General features: G+C 41.7%; 1 protein-coding gene across 1 annotated transcript in view; it reads left to right on the top strand.

Moving 5' to 3' along the window:
- The window catches only part of LOC111139344 (transmembrane 9 superfamily member 2-like), an 80,688-nt gene extending 54,395 nt beyond the window's left edge, over nucleotides 1-26,293 (top strand). Inside the window, exons 13-17 of the mRNA XM_022491610.1 lie at nucleotides 6,345-6,504; nucleotides 10,757-10,908; nucleotides 13,140-13,251; nucleotides 15,430-15,601; nucleotides 26,226-26,293. Of these exons, the coding sequence (XP_022347318.1) occupies nucleotides 6,345-6,504; nucleotides 10,757-10,908; nucleotides 13,140-13,251; nucleotides 15,430-15,601; nucleotides 26,226-26,293 (664 nt within the window). The remainder of the gene's footprint in view (nucleotides 1-6,344; nucleotides 6,505-10,756; nucleotides 10,909-13,139; nucleotides 13,252-15,429; nucleotides 15,602-26,225) is intronic.
- Nucleotides 26,294-27,730: the final 1,437 nt, after the last annotated feature.

Genomic DNA, 27,730 nt, shown 5'->3' with positions numbered 1-27,730 from the left:
AAAAAAAGAGAGATGCTTAACTGACTGACACACCCAGGTGCCCCACCTTTTAGAGAAATTTTTAAATAATTTCATTATAATTTTAAAAAATCATTTCATTATTTTAAAGTAATTTTTTAATTTTTAGATAATTTTTAAATAATTTCATTATAAACAACAATAACAACAACTCATAACTGTATATTAAAGGGGAGAGGTACTGATAGAAGCTACAAGCACAGGCTTTAGAGTTAGACACACAGACACAGACACAGACACACATACACGCACATACCCGAGCACGTGCACGCACACCTGCAGGCACTCTCCCATGCACACCAAGCCTACACTCTACACACACACAGCAGTTCATTTCCCAGTTCTGCCTCCTTCTAGTTACCAGGCCCTGCGCATGTTGTGAATATTGCTGAATGAACATAGGGGTTCGGGCCTTTCTTTGAGATCTTGGCCTTCTATTGCGTTAAATAGATATTTTTCTACTGTACTATTTTTATTCTCTTGTCATTTCTTACTATTTTTTTTGAATGATTTTCTTAGTGGTTACCTTACAGATTACAATTAATGCCTCAATTTACCCAGTCTGGTTTGGATTAATTTAATTTCAATATTATACGGAAACTTTGCTCCTATGTAGCACCTTTCCCTCCTTCCTTCCTTGTGCTGTTATTGCCAGACAGATGACATCTTAATAGTGTGCATGATTGTCAAAACAGATTTATAATGATCACATTATGCTGTTGTCTTTTAAATTGGACGAAAAAGAGCTTCAACTAATATTTGCTAATCATGGGTTGTTGGGCAAGTGGTTTTACCTCTCTAATCCTGGCTTTCCTCATCTGGAGTATGCAGATCATGGTGTTATCTACCTCAGGGTTGCTGTGAGGATTAAATGGGATGATGTGTGATGGATTTGAAAGAGTGCCTAGCAGATACTGAGTACTCAACAAATGGTAGCTGTGGTTGTTAGCTACTCTTGACTTTTGCCGTCATGCCTTTGCTCATGCTGTTCCCTCTTTTTGTAATCACTTCTTTCCAATCCTCCAATGCCAGATTCCTGTTTTTTTTTTTTAAGATTTTACTTATTTATTTGACAGAGAGAGAGATCACAAGTAGGCAGAGAGGCAGGCAGAGAGAGGGGAGGAAGCAGGCTCCCCGCCAAGCAGAGAGCCCGATGTGGGACTTGATCCCAGGACCCTGGGATCATGATCCGAGCCGAAGGGAGAGGCTTAACCCCCTGAGCCACCCAGGTGCCCCTCCTGTTCTTTTTTTATGTCCCCGCTGTTATACCACCACTTCCAAGTTCTGGAATTATATCGCGTCTACTATCATTATTATAACACTTGTCACAGTGTTCCTTAGATTGGACTTATTTGTGATATGCCTTATCTCATTGTGCATTCTAAAACTCACCAGGGTGATTACTATGTCTTAATCATTTCTGTATCTTTCACAGCATGTAACCAAGTGCCTTATATGGAGTAAGTGTTCAGTAAATATCTACTGTATGATCGAATCAAATGAATAATTTAAAAATGCAAAACAGATTCGGTTTCCTTGTTCTGTTGGTAGAACTGAATGCAATTTTAAAGCAATAAACCAGGCATGATACAAAGGACATATTTCCCTCAAGTGGTTCGAGGGCTCTCTTAAGTATATGAGAGCGAGAGAATCGTAAGGTACTGGTGTTCTCATTTCTTAGACTGTAGTAGGTTGAAAGAGAAGTTCAGTGCCTCGTAATGGATCAGTGTGCGAGTAGCTCATATGGCACCTTAAATGGGCACCATAAAAACAGCTTTAATTTTTTTTAAAGATTTAATTTATTTATTTGACAGACAGAGATCACAAGTAGGCAGAAGGCAGGCAGAGAGAGAGAGAGGAAGGGAAGTAGGCTCCCTGCTGAACAGAGAGCCCAATGCGGAGCTCGATCCCAGGACCCCGGGATCATGACCTGAGCCGAAGGCAGAGGCTTTAACCCACTGAGCCACCCAGGTGCCCCCAAAACAGGTTTAATTTAAAAGGAGAAGCATTCAGGCTAATGAATGTAGATATTCCCTAAAAGAAATTGAAGAAAGGGAGTACCTGGGTGGCTTGTGATCTCTATCAAATAAATAAATAAAATCTTTAAAAAAAAAGAAATTGAAGAAAGTAAGATTCTTCAACCATATAATTTTCCTTCATGTAACCCCAAAAGTGGTAGGTAGGAAAAGGAAAAGGTAGCCTACTTCGATGGTCATGTACCCAAACTTTACAATTAGAAAGAAGCAAGCCTGAATTCCAGCACTTACGATCAGGCCCTCGGTATTAGGTAAATGACTTTGGGAGAAGTCCTACAACCTTCCTGATTGTCTGTTTCCTTGCCTGGTAATGCCTGTGTCACAGAGTCGTTTAGAGAAGTAAATGAACTAATGGATTGCGAAATTGTTTTGTGAGCTATAAAGTATTTTTGGTCACTCTTTTCTTCTGTGTTCCTACTGCTCTGTCTTTGTCATTTGCTATAGTATATCCCATGTTGTATTGTAATTTATTTATCTCTCTCTCCCACCAGACTAAGCTTTTCAGAGCAAGGGTTTTTATTTACCTCTGAATGCCAGGGGCTAACACCTATGTACTCAATAAATGTTCGATGAACATGTGAATAAATGTTTCAGGTAGGAGATGACCCCAGATGACATCTTAAGTTTCCTTTTAGTTTTGCTGTTTAAGATTCCATGAAAAGGTCTAGAAATAGAGATCAACAAAGGAAGAGCTATTTAGAATATAAAAACTTGAAACTGAAGGGCAGTTACAGAATTGTTAAACACATATTAACATTCTAGAGTGTACTTTCAAAAGGGAAATTGTTGAGACGGGTTAATTGAGTTTATGTATAAGAAGGGAGGTTATGATTTGTCAAGTGAGAAGTAATTTTTCTGGCCATGGAATGATAACAGCTGAAATGAATCTCTCAAAGGCTGGGAAATTTGGCAGAGGAATATTGTGGCTGAACAAATTCATTAGAGCAGAAAGGTATTAAGAAACATTTGAAGAAGAACGGTTAAATCATAGGAAACCAGAATCCCTTATTAAGATGCCAGAAAGTGATGAGACCTAAGGTTTGTTGTCATTTGAAAGGGCTTCAAATGACATGCATCTCTGGCAGGAGCACACGTGAGCCTTTCAAAAGCACAGTAGAGTTATCTACCGATGTAGGTTTAGTCGGCTGAAGAGATCGTACACACAGTGGGGAGGATGAAGCAGAAATAGTGACATGAAGGAAGAAATGGCTGAAGTTGTTTTTTTTTTTTTTTTTTTTTTTAAATATTTTATTTATTTTTTTGACAGACAGTGAGAGAGGGAACACAAGCAGGGGGAGTGGAGGGGGGGAAGCAGGCATCCCGCTGAGCAGGGAGCCCGATGCGGGGCTCGATCCCAGGACCCTGGGATCATGACCTGAGCTGAAGGCAGAGGCTTAACCACTGAGCCGCCCAGGTGCCCTGAAGTTGTTTTATCATGAGAGATGAGGAACATAAAAAGAACATGATCCTGATTAAGAAATTGGAGAAAGATGGCAAATAGGAAGGCAGCATTAAATCCTAGAATTGGAATGGACCTTGAGAGAATTTCCAAGTAAAGAATTAACCAGAGATTCCCTAAACAGGAGACCTCGGAGCCTTAGCTGGTGCTTTGACAAAAAGTCTGGGGGAAGATAGACCTGGTTGGCGGGGTGGGTTCCCACCATAGAGGCCTTAGCAGAACACCGTGGCATGGAAATGGCTTGCTGGTAAAGAATCACACCCACCTGAGTTAGAATCCCAGCTCTCTCTCTTATCAGCGGTCTGACCTTGACAAAGTACTTAATATCCCTAAAAGACACGAAGAACTCTGTCTATTCAGGTGACTCCTATTTCTCATGTGCCTGGGCTGTTCATCTAATTTTTCTTTCTTTTTGACCTATTTGGTTTTTTCTTTTTTCCTCCCCTGTTATTGAGAAGTAATTGACATCCATCACTGTATAAGTTCAAGGTGTACAGTGTGATAGTTCAACTTACATATACTGTGTAATGATGACCACAATGGGTTCAGTTCACACCCATCATTTCATAGAGCTACAAGAAAAGGCAAATAAAGAAGAAAAAAGGAAAAAAAAACCCTCTCCTTATCTCCTTATGATAATCTTAGGATTTACACTCTTAACAACTTCCCTATCTCTCTATCTCTCTATCACACAGTGGTGTTAGTGGAAGCCATCATGTTGTACATTACATCCCTTGTAGGTGTTTATCATTGGAAGTTTGTACCTTTTAACCACCTTCCTCCCTCCACCCTGGCCCCAGTTAGCCACAAGTCTGATTTCTTTTTCTATGAGTTTGGTTTGCTTTTTTTTTTTTTTAATATTTATTTATTTGAGAGAGAAAGAGAGCGAGCAGGGTATGGGTAGAGGGAGAGGGAGAGAATCCCAAGCAGACCTCCTGCTGAGTGCACAGCCCGACATGGTGCTCGATCTTATGACTCTGAGATCAGGACCTCAGCTGAAACCAAGAGTCAGATGGTAAACCAACTGAGCCACCCAGGAGCCCTGAGTTTGGTTTGCCTTTGTTTTTGTTTTAGATTTTACATATAAATGAGATCATACAGTATTTATCTTTCTCTGACTTATTTCAGTTAGCATAATGTCTTCAGAGTCCATCCATGTTGTCACAAATGGTAGGATTTCCTTCAGTTTTAGGCTGAATAATATCTCTATCTCTATCTCTATCATCTATCTATACCACAACTTTTTTATCCACTCATGTTTCTTTGTTTTTTTTTTTTTTGTAAATATTTTATTTATTTGTCAGACAGAGATCACAAGTAGTCTGAGAGGTAGGCAGAGAGAGAGGAGGAAGCAGGCTCCCTGCCGAGCAGAGAGCCCGATGTGGGGCTCGATCCCAGGACCGTGGGACCATGACCCAAGCCAAAGGCAGAGGCTTTAACCCACTGAGCCACCCAGGCGCCCCTCCACTCATGTTTCAATGGGCACTTAAGGTGTTTTCATTTCTTCTCCTCCCCCCCTCCTCCTCTTCCTCTTCCTTCTAATGCTGCCTTCTAAAACATTATCATTAGCTTTATGTTCTAACCCTTTGACTCAGGTTTTCATCCCCCCTGTCATATTTCTAATTCTAAAGAGCTCTTTTATTTCTCACCAGTCCTTAACGTGTCATCTTGCTTCTCAGTTGCAGTGGTCCTTCCAATCTCTTTGTGGATGTCAATCATAGGTTTTCCTTTCTAAAGTTTTCTTCTGAGCTGCAGGGTTCTCCTCTAGGAGGCTTGACCCTCCAGTCTTCTGCTGGGGTCGGGAAGAAGGTCTTCGGCTCTGAGGCACGGGGAAGGGAATCTGCAGGTCTGTGAGTATCTTAGGCTGACTTTCAACCAGTCCTGGTTTTAGCCACTCCTTCCCTCCCACTAACTCAGTTACTACTAGTCCATCTGCTGTCTGCTTTCCAAAATTTGTTGCTAATGTCTTCTCTCCTGTATCCCCCATCCTTGTGTATTCATGCTCCTTTAAAGTTCTTTTACTATCATTTATTGGAGTTTTGAGGAGGGGCAGAGCTAAATGTGTGATTTCAATCTGTCATCTTTAACCAAAAGTCTCAGTGCTTGATGACTTTTTTATAACTCATTTACATTTTAACCATCACCACGTTATACAGATTCTTACTGTTTTGTATCTGGTCTCCTTGTCTCTAGTTCTCTTCTCTTAGGTCTGACCTTTACCAGGCTGCAGACTTATCTACCTGGAAGGCTGTGCTATGTACCCCAGAGCTTTGAATGTAAAGCCCCTTCCGCTGTCTCCTGGTCCTGCCAGGAGCAAGTCTACGTTCCTTACCCCGGCGTTCAAAGCCTTCCACAATCTAGCCTCTGTCCACGTCTTCACCCTCATCTTTTAAGCTTTCAGAAACACCCACATCCATACCCAGACTCACCTGTAGCTTTGGCCAAGTTGGCTGGAACCCACAGGGAGACAATAGCTCACCTGGTGATTTACCCAGTAGATTCACAGCTGACCCCTTGATTTTGAGTGACTGATTGAAAAGCTCTTGTGTTAAGTCAATGCTTGTTGGACTTGAGGCTCACAGCCCATTTCCTTTGGGATTCTAAAATCTGTTTCTAGTATATCCATGTTCTTAATTGTTTTCACTATACCACACATCGAGTTTTTCCATGGTATGGCTGGGTTTCCACAGTGAGGCATAATATTCTTCTAGGGTTTTGCCTTGTCATTTATTCTATCCTTCCCACCAAAAGAATTTCCCGACATTCACATCAAGTATAATTATAACATTTTCCTGAAAGCATATTGTTTCCTGATTTTTTTTTCTCCCTAGTGTCGTCTTCATCGACCTGTTCTTTATGAACCTGATTCTTTGGGTGGAAAGGTCATCGGCTGCCATCTCCTTTGGTACCCTGATAGGTATCCTTGCGCTGTGGTTTGGAATTTCTGTACCATTAACATTTTTGGGTGCATACTTCGGAAGCAAGATAAAGGTAAATTTGTAAAATCCTGCTTTTGGCCATTGACTAATGTCTGCAATAATACCTCAAAGCGTGTATTACTATACATGGAAAGCGAAATGTACCATTGGCGAAAACTACAAAGAATAATCATTTTGGAATAAAAAATTTAAAAAAATTAAAAAAATGAAACATAGTAATGCTTCAAAAGACACTATTTAATGTACTTCCCATTTTATAGGTTGTTTATATTTCTGTCTATCTCTGTTAGATGAAATTAAAGGGACATATTGTTGGAAGGCTGACTTTAACAAAGTCAGAAAAGTAATAAGATTATGGAGTGGGGGAAGAAAGCAAAGATACAGTCTGAAAAATGGAGCTATTCAGTTTATAGATCTGAAGTTAGCCTATTCCATGCATAGGGTAAAGGAGCAGGATATCAAAAAAACTAAATGAGGCCAGCCTGCAAAAGGATTGTACAAAGATATGGTGTGCATTTGCAGGAGAGAAATCAGATAAGACAAAACACGAGCTGGTTCCACACAGAGCAGAAAAAAGAAAGATGCCTGAAAAACACTGACACATTTTAAGAGAAATTCTTTTTTTTTTCCTCCAAAATTTTATTTAAATTCTGGTTACTTACCATATAGTTTAATATTGGTTTCAGAAGTAGGATTTATGGATTCATCCCTTGCGAAGAACACCCAGTGCTCAACACAGCAAGTGCCCTCCTTGATCCCCATCTGGTCCATGCATCACCTGCCTCCTTCCAACAACCCTCAGTTTGCTCTCATTAAGAGCCTCACCTTCCGCTTCCCTCTCTCTTTTTCTTCCCTTCGCCTATGCTCATCTCTTTTGTTTCTTAAATTCCACATATGAGTGAGATAATATGGTATTTGTCTTTCTCTGAGTGACTTATTTTGCTTAGTGTAATACCCTTTAGCTCCAACCGCATGGTTGCATGTCACAAGATTTCATTCTTTTTGATGGCTGTGCAATAGTCCATGCTTTGTGTGTGTGTGTGTGTGTGTGTGTGTGTGTGTGTGTATATCTATACTACATCTCTCTATATGTGTGTATATATACATATCACATCTATCTATCTACTATAGTTATATATATGTATATGTATATATACCTATGACATCTTCTTTATCCATTCATCTGTCAATGGACATCTGGGCTCTTTACATAGTTTGGCTATTGTGGACTTTGCTGCTATAAACATCAGGGTGCATGTGCCCCTTTGAATCTGTATTTTTGTATCCTTTGGGTAAATACCTAGTAGTACAATTGCTGGGTTGTAGGGTGGTTCCATTTTTAACTTTTTTGGGAAACCTCCGTACGGTTTTCCAGAGTGGCTGCATCAGCTTGCATTCCCACCAACAGTGCAAGAGGGTTCCCCTTTCTCCGCATCCTTGCCAGCATCTGTTGTTTCCTGTCTTGTTCATTTTAGTCGTTCTGACCAGTGTGAGGTGGTATCTCACTGTGGTTTTGATTTGTATTTCTCTGATGATGAGTGATGTGGAGCACTTTTTCATGTGTCTGTTGGCCATCTGGATGTCTTTGGAAAAATGTCTGTTCATGTCTTCTGCCCATTTCTTAATTGGATTTTTGTTTTTTGGATAAGTTTGATGAACTCTATAGATTTTGGATACCTGCCCTTTATTAGCTATGCCATTTGCAAATATCTTCTGCCATTCTGCAGGCTGCCTTTTAGTTTTGTTTCCTTTGCTGCACAGAAGCTTTTCATCTGGATGAGTCTCTATAGTTCATTTTTGCTTTTGTTTCCCTTGCCTCCAGCAACATGCCTAGTAAGAAGTTGCTATGGCTGAGCAAAGAGTTTGCTGCCTGTGTTCTCTTCTAGGGTCTGATGGTTGCCTGTCTCACATGTAGATCTTTCATCCATTTGGAATCTATTTTTGTGTATGGTGTCAGAAAGCAGTCCAGGTTCATTCTTCTGCAGGTTGCTGTCCAGTCCTCCCAACACCATTTGTTGAAGAGACTGTCTTTTTCTCCATTGGACATTCTTTCCTGCTTTGTCGAGGATTAGTTGACCATGGAGTTGACGGTCCATTTCTGGGTTCTCTATTCTGTTCTATTGATCTGTGTGTCTGTATGCCAGCACTATACTGTCTCAATGACTACAGCTTTGTAATGTAACTTGGAAGTCCGGAATCGTGATGCCTCCAGCTTTGCTTTTCTTTTTCAGGATTGCTTTGGTTATTTGGGTCTTTTGTGGTTCCATACAAATTTTAGGATTGTTTTTTCCAGCTCTGTGAGAAATGCTGTTGGTATTTTTAAAAAAGATTTTATTTATTTATTTGACATAGAGAGAGAGAGATCACAAGTAGGCAGAGAGGCAGGCAGAGAGAGGGGAGAAGCAGGCTCCCTGCTGAGCAGAGAGCCCGATGCAGGGCTCGATCCCAGGACCCTGAGATCATGACCTGAGCCGAAGGCAGAGGCTTAACCCACTGAGCCACCCGGGCGCCCCTGCCATTGATATTTTGATAGGGATTGCATTTTTGATTCGGGATTGCATTTGATAATGTAGACTGCTTTGGGTAGTATTGACAATTAGCAGTGTTCTTCCACTCCATGAGCATGGAATGTTTTTCCATTTCTTTGTGTCCTCTTCAGTTTCTTTCATAAGTATTATGTAGTTTTCAGAGTAGAGATCTTTTACCTCTTTGGTTAAGTTTATTCCTAAGTATCTCATTGTTTTTGGTGCAATTGTAAATGGGACTGATTCCTTGATTTCTTTTTCTGCTGCTTCATTATGGGTCTATAGAAATGCAACTGATTTCCGTACATTGATTTTATATCCTGCAACTTTGCCGAATTCATGTAGTAGTTCTAGCAATTTTTTGATGGAGTCTTTCAGGTTTTTCTATACATTCTGAGAGGACTTTTTGTTATCAAATACTTCATATTGGAATATTCACCACTAAATCTTGTCTAATCTCTTCCTTGAAACTGATAAGAAAGGATAAAAGTCCTTATTATCTAGCTGCGTGCTCTCTAGTATGGTGGTCACCAGCCTTACATGCCTTTTTTTTTTAAGATTTTATTTATTTATTTGACAGACAGAGATTACAAGTAGGCAGAGAGGCAGGCAGAGAGAGAGAGGGGGAAGGAGAAGAGAGCCTGATGCGGGGGTCGATCCCAGGACCCCAAGATCATGACCTGAGCCAAAGGCAGAGGCTTAACCCACTGAGCCACCCAGGCGCCCCCCACCCCATATGACTTTTGAGTGCTTGAAATATGGCAAGTTCCAAACTGGTAAGTGTTGTAAGGAAGTATAAAATACACAGCGAGGGCGCCTTGGTGGCTCAGTTGGTTAAGCAACTGCCTTTAGCTCAGGTCATAATCCTGGAGTCCTGGGATTGAGTCCCACATCGGGCTCTCAGCTCCACGGGGAGTCTGCTTCTCCCTCTGATCTTCTCCCCCTCATGCTCTCTCTCACTATCTCTCTCTCAAATAAATAAGTAAAATCTTAAAAAAAATACACAATGAATTTCAAACAGAACAATAGCAACAAAATAAAAAACATCAAGTTAGTACTTTTTATATGGATGACAAGTTTAACTGATAATATTTGACTATGTTAGATCAAATGAAATGTATTCATAAATTGATTCTGCCTATTTCTTTTTTTAATTTTTTAAAAATTTATTTTTTTGAGGGAGTGAGAAAGAGCACAAGGGAGGGCAAGGGCAGAGGAAGAGGGGGAAGCAGGCTCTCCACTGAGCAGGGAGTCCAATGCGGGGCTTGATCCCAGGACCCTGAGATCATGACCTGAGCCAAAGGCAGAGGCTTAACTGACTGAGCCACCCAGGCGCCATGATGTTGCCTATTTCTATCCACTTTTTAAAATGCAGCTTCTAGGGGCGCCTGGGTGGCTCAGTGGGTTAAAGCCTCTGCCTTCGGCTCAGGTCATGATCTCAGGGTCCTGGGATTGAGCCCCGCGTCGGGCTCTCTGCTCGGCGGGGAGCCTGCTTCCTCCCTCTGTCTCTGCCTGCCTCTCTGCCCACTTATGATCTCTGTCTGTCAAGTAAATAAAAAAAATAAATAAAATAAAATGCAGCTTCTAAACGCTTTAAGACTGCATATATGGCTTGCATTATGTTTCTCTCGCACAGAGTTGGTCTAGCCTCTGCGCACATGACTGCTCTTGCAAGTGTTTTTTGTCCTGTTCCAATTTAGGATTCAGTATGTGATTATAAGTATATAAGTTCACTTCAGTTTCATGTCATTCTGATTTTCACTTGAATTTCTTTTCGAGCAGTTTAGGTGTCCAGTTCACACAAACCAGATTCCCCGTCATATTCCTCGGCAGAATTTCTTTACTAAACCGATTTTTGGCATCATAATCGGTGGCATTTTACCTTTTGGCTGTATTTTTATTCAACTCTTTTTCATTCTAAACAGTATGTGGTGAGTATTATATCTTCATAATCTCAAAAAATCTTAATTGTTGATCAGTTAATTTTCCTGTATTTCAAGGAGGTTTAATTCTGGTATGGTAAAACTTCATTTGTCCCCCCTCCCACCTTTTTGTATCCAGGAAATGGCGATCTGACCCCAGGGGAGTTCCCTAGGGAATTAAGACTTAATTCACAAGTTTTTTTTTTTAAGATTTTATTTATTTATTTGACATACAGAGACCACAAGTACGCAGAGAGGCAGAAAAAGAGAGAGAGGGGGAAGCAGGCTCCCCGCCAAGCGGAGAGCCCGACGCGGGGCTCGATCCCAGGACCCTGAGACCGCGATCCGAGCCGAAGGCAGAGGCTTTAACCCACTGAGCCACCCAGGCGCCCCTTAATTCATAAGTTTTTAAAGACACTTTTTGATGGAAATTTCTATGCGGGTTTCCTTTTTAAAAAAAAGTAATAACCTCTTTTTAAGCCTTTCCAGATGACTTAGAAAGTTGGCTCCCACCATACTTCTCTGAGCCTTTGCAGGAGGTGGGGCGGGGGTGTCCCTTGGAAGGAGGCGTCTGAACATGGGAAGAGGTGGCCCCCATGTGTCTCTTTTTTCCGTACTGACCTTCCATGCAAGATTTCAGAGTTCCTCCGCTAAAAATACCTTGAAGACCACTGACTCTGGGTCTTCATCTGTACTGAGCTGTATGTGAGTAATATTTTTCTGCTTTCCTGTCTGTCAGCTGTTAGCTCTGATGTTGGGACGCTTGTTCCTTACAGCGTTCCCCTTTCTCTTGGCTACTTTGAATCTGTCGTGATTTAAGAATCCTGATATGTTAAGTAAGAATCCGAGCTCTCTGATGCAAGTGCGACAGCTTCAGCTTCTCCAAGTCCCTTTATTTTCCTTAATTCCTGATTTTTGACTGCATTCTGGTTTCAGGAGCTGGTCAGTGGGGTGGCACTCTGGAGGGAGTTTTGGAGATGGGGCAAACGCATGATCAAATCAAATGCAGTAGCCAGCTGTGTGTGTTTAGAATGCTTTTGTCCCAAAGCCACCTTCCAGTCACAGTTTTCAAGTCCTCAAAAGTTAGGCTTAATCATGCACATTAATTGCTTACCTTTGAAACAGCATTGTGCCAAATCTGTTTAAAAGATAAGCAATAAAGTCTGTTACCTTGTCAGCAACTAAATATTTAACCTGCTGCAAAATCGATTATAGTAACAGCATTTTCCAGATGTTTTTGATGGGAAAATAATTTTCAAGTGAAAACTAGAAGAGTCTTCAGACAAGTTTTATTTCAGTGAAACAGAGGGTGCTTGCCGTATACAACTGTGTGTATGTTCATTATCGAAATGATTCTCCCAGGGCGCCTGGGTGGCTCAGTGGGTTAAAGCCTCTGCCTTCGGCTCAGGTCATGATCCCGGGGTCCTGGGATTGAGCCCCGCATCGGGCTCTCTGCTCAGCGGGGAGCCTGCTTCTCCGTCTCTCTCTGCCTGCCTCTCTGCCTATTTGTGATCTCTCTCTGTCAAATAAATAAATAAAATCTTAAAAAAAAATGATTCTCCCCAAGCCCTGTCCCTCGCCCTTGTGCCTGGGGAATGCATTCTGCAGGAGAGTGTAAAATGGGGTATCGATTGGTTCCTCAGTTTCTTTTCTTCAGGAGGCTCTTAAAAATTGCTCATCCCAATTTAGTCAGCTCAGCTCTGTCATAATGAAAGAAATGACTTTGTTCCTGCAAAGTCTGGCAGAAATGGAGTCCACACACAGAGCTTTAAGAGGATGCATGTGTGAAAGTATATTTAATAGAATTATTTGCGCTGTGCTAGCAAGACCCATCGGGAGAGGCTGCCTATCAATAGAGCTTCAAAGGCAAAGCGTATTTGATTCTGTGGTTTTCTGTTATATAACATTGTCGCTGATATTTATGGCACTTACAACCTTCCGTTGCTAAAAAGAAAGCGTGGTTTAACGTGTGCATAAAGAAAATGACAGAGATACTGATGGGTCTCAACTACGTGAGCAGGGAATTATGGGTTAGTAGCCAGATGGGGTCACCCTGGACAGGATCGGGGGGAACTCAGAAGCCGCACAGGTCAGGAAGTCTCTTTTGGATACTGGATGGATAGATCAAGGTTTGGAATGAATGGCTAAGGTTTGAGAAGTGTGGCCATCTCTCGTATGGATTTGGATTGGGCTTTCTGTGTACTCGAAGTTAATTTTAAAGCTGTCATTTTTATTTTCAGGTCTCATCAGATGTACTTCATGTTTGGCTTCCTTTTCTTGGTCTTTATAATTCTCCTGATTACCTGTTCAGAAGCTACAGTTTTGCTGTGTTATTTCCATTTGTGCGCTGAGGTAAAGACCTAAGAAATGAATGTATTTTCTGCTTCCCAAGCTCGTGTTATTGGAATGAGGAGCTTGTGTTGAGAAAGGAATTGAAGCAACTGTTAACCGCATGGTTTCAAGAATGTGGCATCAGTTTTATATTGTTTTCCTGATGACACATTTTGATTTTGATGTGGCTATCAAGTTAATGCAACTTTGATGGAAAATTTAAACAGAATGCAATTTCTCTCTGGCTAGTTACTGTAATTGCTATGTAATATTCAGTTAACATAGAAAAATATAGGGAACTGATTTGATATTTAGACCTATAAAAGATCTGCTTCAATAGTGGTTTTTTTTATAACAATTAAAATTTTCGCCACTTAGGCCAGCATTGTGTTTTATGGGTTTGAGGTTGCTGCTAAAGGCCCTTTCTCTTATTTTCATTTCATTGCCTTTTGGTTACTATGGACATAAATAGTTCTGCTAACCCCACTCCACCCCCATTTTTTTTTCTGATGTTATTCTGGATAATTAAAGTGGTAGTGAAGATTATTTTCATAAATGCCCTACATCCTTCTTGTTTTGGTAGTTACATGTGACTTTCTAAAGGTGACAATAGAGAGTTTAGGGAATGACAATCGTGTACCTGATGTCTGAGAGCATTTTCATAGACATATGATGTGTCTATTTCTATTTCTTAGATGGGGTGCCAGGTGGCTCAGTCAGTTAAGCGTCCAGCTCTTGATCTCAGCTCCGGGGTCATGAGTTCAAACCCCGCATTGGGCTCCACGCTGAGTTTGGAGCCTACTTAAGAAAAAAAAATGTTTTGGAGGCTCCCAAGACCACCCACATATTGGACAGTTCAGTGGAAGGACTCATGGGGCTCAGGGTATAGATGTACACATGGCTACGGCCCATTGTAGCCGAAGGATACACAACAGGATCGGCAAGGGGAAAAGACACAGGTAGAGCCTGGAGAAATCCACATTCAGTCTTCCCATGCTTTCTCTTTTGCACAAGAGAATACATCAATTGTGCTTCTTTCTCCAGCAGTAAAAAATATAGTAATAGATATGCAGTGTTTGTGCTCAGGGAAGCCCATTGGAGACTCCGCATCCAAGGTCTTCATTAGGAGCTAATCACATAGGCAACCTCTGCCTGGCAAGTACAAAAATTCCAGACTCCCAAAAAGAAAGCAAGTGCTCATCATCAATCACATTGTTTGTACAGTCTCGGTATAGCAAACCAGTCTTATCAATCAGGGAATGATTAAATGCCAAATTCCCAGATGTAAGCTAAGCGCCAAATCTGCAATTGGGCCCTTCTAAAGATAGTAACTTCAGACCTGCTATGTTAACTCTTTTCTGCACTGTAGATCCCCTTAGCCCCTGACCACAGTGACTTTCCAGTAAAATTCTTTCCTTTTTTTTTTTTAAAGTAGGCTCCACACCCAATGTGGGGCTTGAACTCAACCTTGAGATCAAGAGTCTGCAGGCTCTACCCACCCCTTAGAGTAAAATTAGCATCAGCAGGAGCCCGCAGAATACGCAGAACCTGTGTATTGACCTCCGTCATGCCTCCATGGATCCCAGCTTCAGTAGGGTAAAACAAATCGCATTTGCTGTAAAGCTCAATCTGAAGTTTCTATACTAATAGTTTCCTACCTAGCCCGAGGCAGCTCTGGCCAGTAAATTGAAGCTGACCGGAAAAGCCTTCCAAGGTTGAGGCAGCGTCCTGATAGAAAAGACGTGTGCATTACGAGTGCAGACCCTGAAGGCACACGTGGTCTCCCTGGAAACAAGGAGTTTATACAAGTTAAGGCACCCCAAGCAGAACTACATTAGTCAGATAGTGTATACCACATTGAATTTCTTTTTTTAAAAAAGAATTTAAAAAATTAATTTATTTGAGACAGAGAGCACAAGCAGGGGGAGCAGCAGGCAGAGGGAGAGGGGAAAAGCAGGCTCCCTGCTGAGCAGAGAGCCAGTTCTCCATCCCAGGACCCCAGGATCATGACCTCAGCTGAAGGCAGTCTCTTAACTGACTGAGCCACCCAGCACCCCCCACGTTGAACTTCTTATGAAAGTTTCCCTTTTATTTCTCTTACTCTATAATCTAATGGAGCCTATTTTATGACAATAATTGCTAACTCATTTATAGTTAGATTTCACCTAAAAAGTTATTTTTTTCTATTTCTTTTTGCAGGATTATCGTTGGTGGTGGAGAGCCTTTTTTACCAGCAGTTTTACAGCTGTTTACCTTTTCATATATGCAGTTCATTACTTCTTCGCCAAACTTCAAATCACGGGCTTTGCAAGCAGCATTTTATACTTTGGGTACACAATGGTCATCGTCCTGATCTTCTTCCTTTTTACAGGTAACCACAGAACTACTTCATGCATTTCAGACTCTCTGAAGAGACCTGGAGGTAGCCATAATGTAATAAGCATCAATTAACAATTAATGGAAGGAATAGGGAACAAAGTCATCATGTTTGTTTTTATGCTTTGGGGATAAAAGATTGCAAAGCCTGGGGAACTGGAGGGACCTTATGTACTTAGCTTCAAGGTTGTCCCTGGTGAATGCTTTAAGCAGTAGGGATGTGTTCCAAAGTACAGAAAGGGTTATGTGTAATCACCTTTGAATGGCCTCTGAGCATAAACATTAACTGGCTTGAATAACTTTTAAATTAGCAAAAATAGATTAAATGAATGTGTAGTCATTTGAGCAATTAGATACGAGGGACAAGATGTATACTTCTCAGGATTACTCATTTGGGGTTGTTATTTGAGTCCAAGACGTGATGGCAACTCTTGTTTAGATTAATGCTTGATGTAGGTGGCAAAATGGAGTGGTTTATAAAATGATCCATTTAGAGAAATAATGAAGTTGAGAGCTTGGAGACCCTTTCATGACGAGTGAGGCAGATGGAATGGAACACTGCCTCGCTTTTTTTTTTTTTTTTAAGATTTTACTTTTAAGTCATTTCATACCTGACATGGAGCTTGAGCTCACAACCCTGAGATCAAGAGTCGCAAGCTCCTCCAACTGAGCCAGGCAGGCACCCTTCTACCTGCCTCACTTTTAAGTTCTGGTTCTTCTCTCAAGTTGTATGACTTAGGTAGGTCACTTGGACAAATTTCAAGTATTGTCTCTAACTGTCAGGTTCAACAGATACGTAAACTATGGAAATGTGTCAGAAATCAAAGCCTTAAGACAAGTCTGTTATCTGAGAAACCAAGGCATCTTGGTGGTGGCTCCCTGTTTAATACTGTATTACCTATGACCTGCCAGCCTCATCTCCTCAGGTCAAAGAAGACTGTGCAGGATTCCTCTCATCTCTCAGCCACCAGACGTTCTAGATAAAACTGAGGGCCTGACGACATCTCACCATCCTGGTCTAACCAGGATCCTCATGTGTTTTGCAGTTTTTCTAACTTCGTATTTGAAATATGCATACAGAGAAGTGCGTGCAACATGCACGCACAGCTCAATGAGTTATTGCCAAGTAAACGCACTTTTGAAACTGGCACTGGTGTCAGTGAATGGTACACAATCAGTGCCCCGGGAGCCACTTCTCTCTACTCGCCTTCCCCAAAGGCAGCCGCTCCCCTAACTCCTAGCATCATGGATTAATTTGGCCCGTTTGTGAATTGTGCATAAATAGAATCCTACAGGATGTACTCTTTTATGTCTGCTCTCTTTTCCTCAGTATTGTTGGTGAAGTTCCCCCATGATGCTGTGTGTAGACGTTGTCTCTACCCCTTGCGTCTTTTGTTTTGGATTTCTCCCTCAGTGACTGACTGGCTTTTTTTTTTTAATATTTTATTTATTTATTTGACAGACAGAGATCACAAGTAGGCAGAGAGGCAGGCAGAGAGAGAGGGGAGGAAGCAGGCTCCCTGTGGAGCAGAGAGCCCGATGCGGGGCTCGATCCCAGGACCCTGGGATCATGACCCAAGCCGAAGGCAGAGGCTTTAACCCACTGAGCCACCCAGGCGCCCCCTGACTGGCTTTTATATTTGGGTCTCACACAGTAATTTCAGGCTTCTGTTTTCTTCAATACCTAGCACTTTGACTCAGGTTGCTTTTTTTCTGGGAGTCTTGTATGACAACAGCTTCCTTCAGAAGGTAGATGGAATGCTGAATGATCATGTTGCCAACAGAAATCTCCCATTGGTTGGCTCCACCACTTGTCGTCTCTTTGGTCACACTCCACTGAATACTGACTCTTTTTTTTTTTTAATACTAAGATTTAAAAAAAAGATTTTATTTATTTATTTATTTATTTATTTGAGAGGGAGTGAGAGGGCACAAGCAGTGGGGGTGCATCAGAGGGAGAGGGAGAAGCAGGCCCCCCTGAGCAAGGATCCCGATGTGGGGCTTAATCCTAGGACCACAGGATCATGACCTGAGCCAAAGGCAGACACTTAACCGACTGAACTGCCCAGGTGCACCTGAATACTGACTCTTGAAGGTTCCCAATGATCCCTTGCCAGATCTAATGGCCTTTCCCTAGCCTTCACCCTCATTAGTTTCTGCAGCTAACTAATCAGCACCTATTCTGTGAAACTCTCTCAGTGTGATTTGTATCATTCTCCTTGTACTGCTCTGGACCTTCTTTTGCCTTCCTCTTCCTGTCACCTACCTCTAGCCTCTATGCAGGGTTCAGTCTTCAGCATTCCAGTCCCCTCTTTGTATCCTCTCCCTTTCAGAGCTCATTCAGTCCCATGGCTTCGTCTAGGTCCCCAGTGCTGACAGCTCCTAAGTCTGTATCCCAAGCTGTAACTTCTAGGCAGTTAGATTCTGAGCATTTGCACGTCACACTGGCACTACCAACTCAACATGCCAACTCCAGTGACTATAGTGCTTCCTTTCCCCAAGACTGACTCATTTTAATTTCTTTCCATCTTTGATGGATTTATTTATTTTAGAGAGACCGAGCGTGGTGGGGAGGGGTGGGGGTGGGTGGGATGGAGAACTGAAATCCCCGCTGTGTGCAGAGCCCAATGGTATGGGGTAGGGGGACTCGATCCCACAACCCTGAGATCATGACCTGAGCCAAAATCAAGAGTTGGACATTCAGCTGACTGAGCTACCCAGGCGTCCCATGATGTGTGTTTTTGGCATCTATTTTCTAGAACTCTTCTTTAAGAAGCCTTGTCTGCTTATAGACCCTTAAATGGCATCTCTTTACATTTCATCATTATATATATTTTTTCTGTTGAGTTCCTTTTATTTTGTCATCATTATATTTTGAGTTTCGCCGCAGGAAGTAAGGCTTATTGCTTATGGTCATGTTATTTCACTTTTGAGGAAGACATCCTTAATTAAATCATTAGTCTTGAGAATATGGATGTACGCAAAAGTACAGTTAATAATTGCTGATTACTCTTTCTTGCTGTAGACAAATGCTTCTGAGAGGGTTTTTTTTTTAAATGGCAACTGGAAAATTAGCAATATCCACTCATGTTTAAAATGCCAAGGAGTTTCACACTCATTTAGAATAATTATGCATTCATCCAAAGCTCTTCCTTGTGGTCACCACATTGTCTTTGCTATTTGGATTCTTCTGTGTCGTTGCAGCAGAGAGATAAGACTTCACAGCTGTCATCTTTCAATATTGAGTATTGTGACTGTAGAGAAGATTATTCATATACTAATTATATTTCCATGTTGCTACAAATCTTTTATTTTTATTTATTTAAAAAATTTATTTAAGGAATCTCTACACCCAACATGGGGCTTGAACTTGCAACCCCAAGATCAAGAGTCCCGCACCCTTCTGACTGAGCCACCCCGGTGCCCCAACTATGGAATATGAATATGAATTCATATTCAAATATGAATCCTTTATATTTATCTTTTGTGAGGCTGCTTAAGCTAGTGAGCAGATTACCTGTTTCTTGCCCATTGAACTTGTTTTTTTCTGTTTTGACTTATTTCCTTAAGGTAGTCTGTGAAATGGGATAGCAGGGTCAAAAAGCATGAATATGTTTATGGTTCTTTACACTTTTCTGTCATTAACATAGTGTATTGGTTCCTCCACAACCTTGGCTGGCATTGAGTATAATTTTTGAAAAAACAAAACAAAACTCCAGCAGTGGTTTTCCTTTTTGTTAACACGATATGTCTAAAATGGCATCCCATTGTTTTCTTCCACTCATTATTTTTTAAGATTTTATTTATTCATTTGACGGAGAGAGAGAGATCACAAGTAGGCAGAGAGGCAGGCAAAGAGAGGGGGAAGCAGGCTCCCCACTGAGCAGAGAGCCCGATGTGGGGCTCGATCCCAGGACCCTGAGATCATGACCTGAGCCGAAGGCAGATGCTTAACACACTGAGCCACACAGGTGCCCCTCTTCCACTCATTTTTTGAGGCAAAGGAAGTGATGTGCATTGTGGCTGGTGTTCCTCTACCCAGTTTTCAGTTGGTGGCACACTTACAGATGTGTAAACAACATGGCGAAGTAGGATTCAAGGGACAGCGAGAGGGAAGATAAGCCACAATATATCAACAATATCATCCAAGGGTACCAGGATGGAAACCTTGTATTGTGTAGACTGAGATAATAAATTTCAGTTATGTGTGGGTGACTTGCCCCAAATCCTATTTTTTTTTAAGATTTTATTTATTATTTGACAGAGATCACAAGTAGGCAGAGAGGCAGGCAGAGAGAGAGGGGGGAAGCAGTCTCCCTGCTGAGCAGAGAGCCCGATGCGGGGCTCCATCCCAGGATGCTGGGATCATGACCTGAGCTGAAGGCAGAGGCTTTGACCCACTGAGCCACCCAGGCGCCCCAGCCTAACTGGTTTTTAAAGACTAGTCTATCACCTGGTTAAGCTAGTTAAAAAGGAAGCTAAGTCTGTGCATTACAGATGTGTAGACTTTGCTCTCTTCTAATTCGATTGTTTGCCTCTGATTTCTAATGGATGCTCATTGCTGGTTCACTTATGGATACTTAGTTTTGATTGAAGGATAGTTAGTGATTTTTTATTTGCATCAAGTTTTGTTTTAGATATCAAATGGGTTAAAGTCTTTTTTTTTCAAAGATTTTTATTTATTTGACACACAGAGAAATCACAGGTAGGCAGAGAGGCAGGCAGAGAGAGAGGAGGAAGCAGGCTCCCCGCTGAGCAGAGAGCCCAATGCGGGGCTCCATCCCAGAACCCTGGGACTATGACCTGAGCTGAAGGCAGAGGCTTAACCCACTGAGCCACCCAGGCGCCCGAGTTAAAGTCTTTTTAAAAAATTTTTATTTTTAAATAATCTCTACTTGAACTTACTTGATCTAGAGTCACAGGCTGACTGAAGTAGCCGGGTACCCCAAGTGAGTTAAAGTCTTAAGAAAATGAATTGAAATAGTGTAGTTTTATTTTGAAAGGAAGGACATAAACTCACAATAACCAATTAAAATCTAACACTTAGGATTCCTTCTCTAAAAGTCTAAAGTACTATCTTCTATTATAATACTGACATTTCTAGCCTAATATAAACCTTGGCATTGCTGTTGGGTAATGAATGACATCTTTTACATGATGATGTATATTTTAGGCAAGCCATGAAAAATGTCTGTATGTAGCCAAGGTCCATTATTCAGCCACAATCTATTATTCTAGAGCAGTGTTTCTCAACCCAGGGGTGAATTTGCTCCCTAGGGAACATTTAACAGTATGTGGAACCATTTTTAATTGTCATGACTGGAAGAGTGCTAGAGACATCTAGTGGGTAGAGGCTAGGAGTTCTGTTGACCATTCTACTACACGCAGAACAGCCCTCTACAACACAGAATTATCTGGCCCCAAACGTCAGTGGTGCCACTGTTAAGAAACCCTGGTCTAGACTGAGCTATTTTCGAATCTCACTTTTACTCTGGAGTTAGTGCTATTTTCAAAATACAGTTTTGATTGTCTTAAGAATCAAGATATTGTTTAGAATCGGAGACTCTAAATCACCAGTCACTGTGCAAGGACTGAAGCCAGTTTGGTACCAGGAGTTTTTAAGACCCAGAAGAAGTATTAGGCAAGGGCAGAGTGCTTTTCTGGTGGCTCTCTCACTCAGGGTCTGTGCTTTGAATATATTTTTATTCATTAAAAGAACCTAATGAAGCTCACTATGTTTTGAGAATGTCTACTATGTAATATTTTATCACTAAATTAAAGTGAAGAATCCATGTTCTCACACAGTGTAGGATGGGATACGCTGAAGGAAAAGTCCAATTACCTCAACATACAAGTATTAGCCATAGTGGGCCTTTTGTGTTTTACTATACTGACTTGTCCCTGCCTTATTAAAAATTTCAGTTCTGGGGCACCTGGGTTGCTCGATCAGTTAAGCGTCTGCCTCGGCTCGGGTCATGATCCCAGGGTGCTGGGATCAAGCCCCGCCTTGGGCTCCCTGCTCAGCAGGAGCCTGCTTCTCTCTCCCGCTCTGCCCGCTGCTCCCCCTGCTTGTGCATATGCTCTCTCTGTCAAATAAATAAATTTTAAAAAATCTAAAAAAAATTTCAGTTCTAAAGGCCAAAAGATCAAAAAGGGATAAAATGTATTAATGCTAACTTAACCAACCAACAAATAGTTATTAAGCTTCCATGGACTTGGCAATGTGTTCATGGGGAATACGGAATCCTAGATCTAATACCGCTTGTTTTCTCTTGAGTTGACTTATGTGCCAACTATTTGCATGTATTTATCTCACTTGATTTTCACCTAATTGTGTAGCTATCATGAGCTGTTAGGTCATATTACTCCCATTGTACAGATGAGGAAACTGAGGCCAGAGAGATTAAGTGACTTGCTTGAAGTCACTCTGTTAGTAAGTGTTGGCTCTCTGACTCAGTCCAACCCAGGCTGGTCTGACTCCAAAGCTCATTCTCTTAACTACAGCTCTCCATGTCCTCCTCAACAGAGAGGCGCTTTCCTTGAGCTGAGGCCAAGCCAACAGCCAGAGAAGGCCTGTGGAATCTTCTCTGTGGTCCTCTGTTTGATCAGGGGGACTTCTCTAATTGGGGGAGCTAAGATTGGTGCATCTAAGATGACACAATATTGCCCTGGAGAATAAGATGATGGAAACAGAATTGTCTCAAGTCTTTCCCATACCCTTTTGACCCTTCTTTCAAAAAACAGAGGCACAGTCTTCCAGTTTTTCCTGGGGAATAACTTCATACTTCTTCAAGCCCAGCTCATTTTGGTCTCGATTTACATTTATGGATCCACACACCAGGTGCTGTAGGAATGAGCGGGACGGTGTCCTCTTTGTTCTTGAGGATACGGAAAACCTGGGGCTCCTGCTGTTTTTACCAGTGCAGGTAGTTACACACCTACTCTAACTCTGGGCCCTCTGCGAGCCAGTATTCTTCTAGTCCTGAGTATCATGCTGAAATATTGGGAAAGGTAGCGTTCCTTTCCCCAGTGGTAAGCAGAGTCTGCGTTCTCTGGCGTTCTTGTGTGGTGTAGCTTACATTCTCTAGCGTCTCATACCTGAGTTGATTTCTACTCCCTACACCCCAAACTTTTCCTGTCCAACGGATGCTCATTCTCTGAGGTCTTTCTGCACAAAGCAGTTCGTGTTCACCTCTGCCCATATTGATCTCCCTATCTTAGAGCAATCGGACAGACTTGGCTTTGAGTCCCGGCTGTAATGCTCATTGGCTGGGTTTTGTAAGGCAAGTCCACAGACTCTCTGAGCCTGTGTTTCCTTATAGAATGGGGGAAAATCCTAGTACTTACCTCAGAGACTTTGACTCAATCTGATCCCATGTGTAAGCACTTAAGCCAGAGCCAGGCATATAAGAAGTTGGTAAACAATGGGTATCAACCTCATCGTTGTTACCATCATTGTTGTCATTGACATGAAATAGAAATTTGGTCATCTTCTTCTCTGGCTTATGTATCTTCACTGGCTCCCAGCTGCCTGCCTAATCAAATCCCAGCTTCTTAGGATTCACTCTCTGGCTCTTACCTACTTTTGCGGTCTTTTCTACTATATGCTTTCTTTGCTCTTCCCTTAATTCTATTTTTTCCTTTGAATATTTTCTTTTTTAAAAAAGATTTTATTTATTTGACAGACAGAGATCACAAGTAGGCAGAGATGCAGGCAGAGCGAGATGGGGAAGCAGGCTCCCCACTGAGCAGAGAGACTGATGTGGGCCTCGATCCCAGGACCCTGGGATCATGACCTGAGCTGAAGGCAGAGGCTTTAACCCACTGAGCCTCCCAGGCGCCCCTTGATTTCTCAATGTTTATCGTGTATCTGTTCCCTTTAGGCTTTGTACTTCTGTATTTTGTGATTATTTGAATTTTGTCAATTTTACTTTTTTAAAAGATTTTATTTATTTATTTGACAGAGATCACAAGTAGGTGGAGAGGCAGGCGGGGGGGGGAGCAGGCTCCCTGCTGAGCAGGGAGCCCGACACAGGGCTCCATCCCAGGACCCTGGGACCACAACCTGAGCCGAAGGCAGAGGCTTTAACCCACTGAGCCACCCAGGAGCCTCTCCTCTGAATATTTTCAAAAGTATTCTCAGTTTATTTTTTTATTGTTAAGTCATCTCTACACCCAACGTGGTCCTTGAACCCATGACCCTGAGATCAACAGTCATGTGCTCTTCGGACAGAGCCAGCCAGACACATCCCAGTGCTCCCTTCGGTCTTTGATCATACACCCTTAATGTCCCAGTCCTTCTGGTGGGGTTCTCACTGTTCCTTACAACTGTTGAGGTTTAATTGTTCCAGGCCTTTATGGGTACTTCTCACTCTGTCTGGGATACGTGTCTCTCATCCTCAGATGCCTCTGAGTCCAATTTGGACTGTGTTGTCCTCTCCAAATTCTCACCATTCATTCAAGCATGTATCGAATACTTACTGTGTGTCAGGCACCAGCCCTGGAAGACAGGGCTTTAGCAGTGAACAAAACTTCGTATAAAGGGAGAGAGATTTCCATCCTTGGGAGCTTACGTTGCTATGCCGTTCATCCAAACAGTTCTGTATAATGATTGTTAGGTGCCTATAGTGTGCCCAGCCCTGGGCTAAGCAAGGGGGTTACAGCACCGAGTAAACCTCACAGCTATAGTCTGGAGAAGGAAGGCCTCTAAACAGATAGTTACCAACAGAGTAGATTTATGTCACTCTTCTGAGAAGGAGCTTTGAAGGGTGTGGGGGGCTGTGATGGTATATTGGATGGGAAGTTACTCTGAGCTTGGAAACTGGCAAAGAAAAAGGAAGCAAACCCTGCCTAAAGCTTTCTGTGATTAACATGTTTCCCTAGATGATGGAATTGTCTTCAGGGGCCCCATTAGATTGTAGGATCTGGAAAAGAAAGCTCCTATTAGAGTTTTCTTTGAGTCATTGAACCTTAATATCGTCTGAGAATTGTTTTTAGAACATGAACCTCAATGAAATCCTATGTCAAACAACAGAACTGTATCACCCTACATATGAAGGTCTCTTCTTTGGTCCATGCTCTGCTCTGTCTAGTCCATGGGTTTAAGTGTACATAGGGTTCACGCTGGTGAGTTATGATCTGACTTACCTAACACCGTGTTATAAAGACTGCTCCATGCTCCTGTATAGTCTTTAAATTTGTCATTTTTGATGACTGTCTTGTTTCATTGAGGACTTAGTCCATCATTTAGCTAAGTCACCTATTGGGGGGCATTTGGTTTGTTTGTAATTTTTTTTTTAAAGATTTTATTTATTTATTTGTCAGAGAGAGAGAGGGAGAGAGAGCAAGCACAGGCAGATAGAATGGCAGGCAGAGGCAGAGGGAGAAGCAGGCTCCCCGATGAGCAAGGAGCCCAATGTGGGACTCGATCCCAGGACGCTGGGATCATGACCTGAGCCGAAGGCAGCTGCCCAACCAACTGAGCCACCCAGGCGTCCCTGTAATTTTTTAATATTATAAATCAGAGTATTATGAACACCATTTTTGCATGTAATTTTTTTCTTCTATGGGGTGATTTCTTTTTTTAAAGATTTTATTTATTTATTTGAGAGAAAGAGAGAGCACAGGCTGGGGGAGGGTGTACAGAGGGAGATGGAGAAGAAGGCTTCCCACTGAGCAGGAAGCCCAACGCAGGATTCTATCCCAGGACTGAGACCATGACCTGAGCCGAAGGTAGATGCTTAACCCACTGAGCCACCCAGGCGCCATATGGGGTCATTTCTTTTCTTTCTTTTTTTTCTTTTTTCTTTTCTTTTCTTTTTTTTTTTTTGAGATTGGTTTTATTTATTTATTTATTTTTAAATTTTTATTTTTTAAAAATTTCTTTTCAGTGTTCCAGAATTCATTGTTTATGCACCACACCCAGTGCTCCATGCAGTACGTGCCCTCCATAATACCCACCACCAGGCTCACCCGACCTCCCACCCTCCTCCCCTCCAAAACCCTCAGATTGTTTCTCAGAGTCCACAGTCTCTCATGGTTCATCTCCCCCTCCGATTTCCCCCAACGCCCTTCTCCTCTCCATCTCCCTGGGGTCATTTCTTTAAGATAAATCCCCAGAAGTGGGATATTTCTGAAATTTAATAAGACAAAACTTTGATTTATAAAACTTATTTATGTACTGAGTATGTAGGAAAGTAAATAGATTATTGCCATTTTTGTTACATCAAGTGATAACCGTTATTTACATTTTCTAAATTGACGCGAGTTATACGAAGCTTATTATATTAGAAACTAGCCTTGGACCTCTTTGTATCCTTTTTGAAATAGAGAACTTAAGCTACTCTTTTTTTTTTTTTTTTTTTTGCTTTGACTCTAGACCTGCAGCGTTCAATCAAATGGATTCTCACACCCTGTTGCAGGTGGCTGCCTCCAGTCCCGCTGCTCATACTCTTGGCTCAGCAAGGGAGCCTGGTGATTTTTTATTTGATAATGTATGAGTCTTGAGATTTAGAGAATCAGTAGTTCACCTCCAAACTGACATGCTTTGCATTTTTGAGAAAACTGCTTTGATTTGCTAGAGTGTCTGGTAAACAAGGATCTTTTTCATTTTGTTTCAGGGACAATTGGATTTTTTTCTTGTTTCTGGTTTGTTACTAAAATCTACAGTGTGGTGAAAGTGGATTAAAGAATGTCCCTCAACATCCTTCAGGTTCATCAGCGTCGCTTTTGAATATATCCATCTGTACCTGTATGAACATCTATAGAGATGTACATGCATGCTTCCTACTACGCATTTTAAATATATATCACTTAAAAATCTCATTGTCTGGCCTCATTTTATATGACACAAAATACTGATTATGTGGAAAAAACAGGTTGGTTTGGAAACAGGTTTATTCTAAGTCAGACTGTCCTGAAAAGATACCATAAAAAGGTTTAATTGAAAGCAATCAGAGCAAAGAGAGGCACATTTCTTTACAAAATGAAAGCTGAGCACATAGGCTTTTCAGATGAAAAATTTTTTTTCCTTTTCTTCATTTCGTTTATAGGATCAGAACTATTGTCAAATAAATCTTAGGTAAAATGTGAATTTTTCTAACTTAAGTGGATTGTACAGGCTATTCGAACCTTGTATTTGGATAACAGTTTTATTTTATATATGTATTTATTTCTGTGAGGCTTATTTATTTTAGAGAAAGAGAGAGAGCAGGGAAGCGGGAAAGGGAGAGGGAGAGGGAATCTTAAGCAGACTCCCCACTGGGCATGGAGCATGACGTGGGGCTTGATCCCAGGACCCTGAGCTGAAACCAAGAGTCCATGCTTAAATGAAACCAAGATTCCATGCCCCTATTTTGTTTACTTTTTAAAGGAAGCTCTAGGTCCAACATGGGGTTTGAACTCACAACTCTGAGATCAAGAGTCACTTGCTCTCCTGACTGAGCCAACCAGGTGCCCCTGGATGACCATTTTATCAAAGCACATCTGTTTTTTATTTTGTTTTGTTTTGTTTTTGTTTCTTAAGCTTTTATTTATTTGAGAGAGCAAGAGAGCATGAATGGGGGTGGGAGGGAGAGGGAGAAGCAGACTCCCCGCTGAACAAGGAGCCTGAGGCTGTGCTCCATCCCAGGACCCTGGGATCACGACCTGAGCTGAAAGCAGATGCTTAACCAGTTGAGCCACGCAGGCGCTCCCTGAACATTGGTTTAATATATCGAGTTTATGAAATACCAGGTACTGCTCTCTTATTCCTAAATTAAATCTGCACATTGCTGGTTATTGGTTGTCTTTTTCTGTTTGCTGTCATTTGGAGGTTGACAAGGTTCAAGTTTGACTTAACTGTGTGTAGATAAAAAATATTTGGAGCCAATTTTCTGGGATTTATTTGCTTTGACTAGAATAGTCAGGTATCTTAACTCCCCAAATGCGAGGAATTCATATGACAAAATATTCTCTGAGTTCTCAATTTTGGGAAAGCAATCATGAAAATCGTGTATTTTCTGCAATACATTGTGTTGATAAGTATTGGCCTTGTGGAGGAAAATGTTTAAAAACTATATATGCACAAGCTTCAATTCATGAACATGCTTAAAGCCTTCCTTAAGCTGAGGAGCACTTGTCTGTG

This window comes from Enhydra lutris, unplaced genomic scaffold (genome assembly GCF_002288905.1).
Source record: "Enhydra lutris kenyoni isolate GAN:26980312 unplaced genomic scaffold, ASM228890v2 scaffoldscaffold101, whole genome shotgun sequence".
NCBI lineage: Eukaryota > Metazoa > Chordata > Mammalia > Carnivora > Mustelidae > Enhydra > Enhydra lutris.
This window is presented reverse-complemented; position numbering and strand designations above follow the sequence as displayed.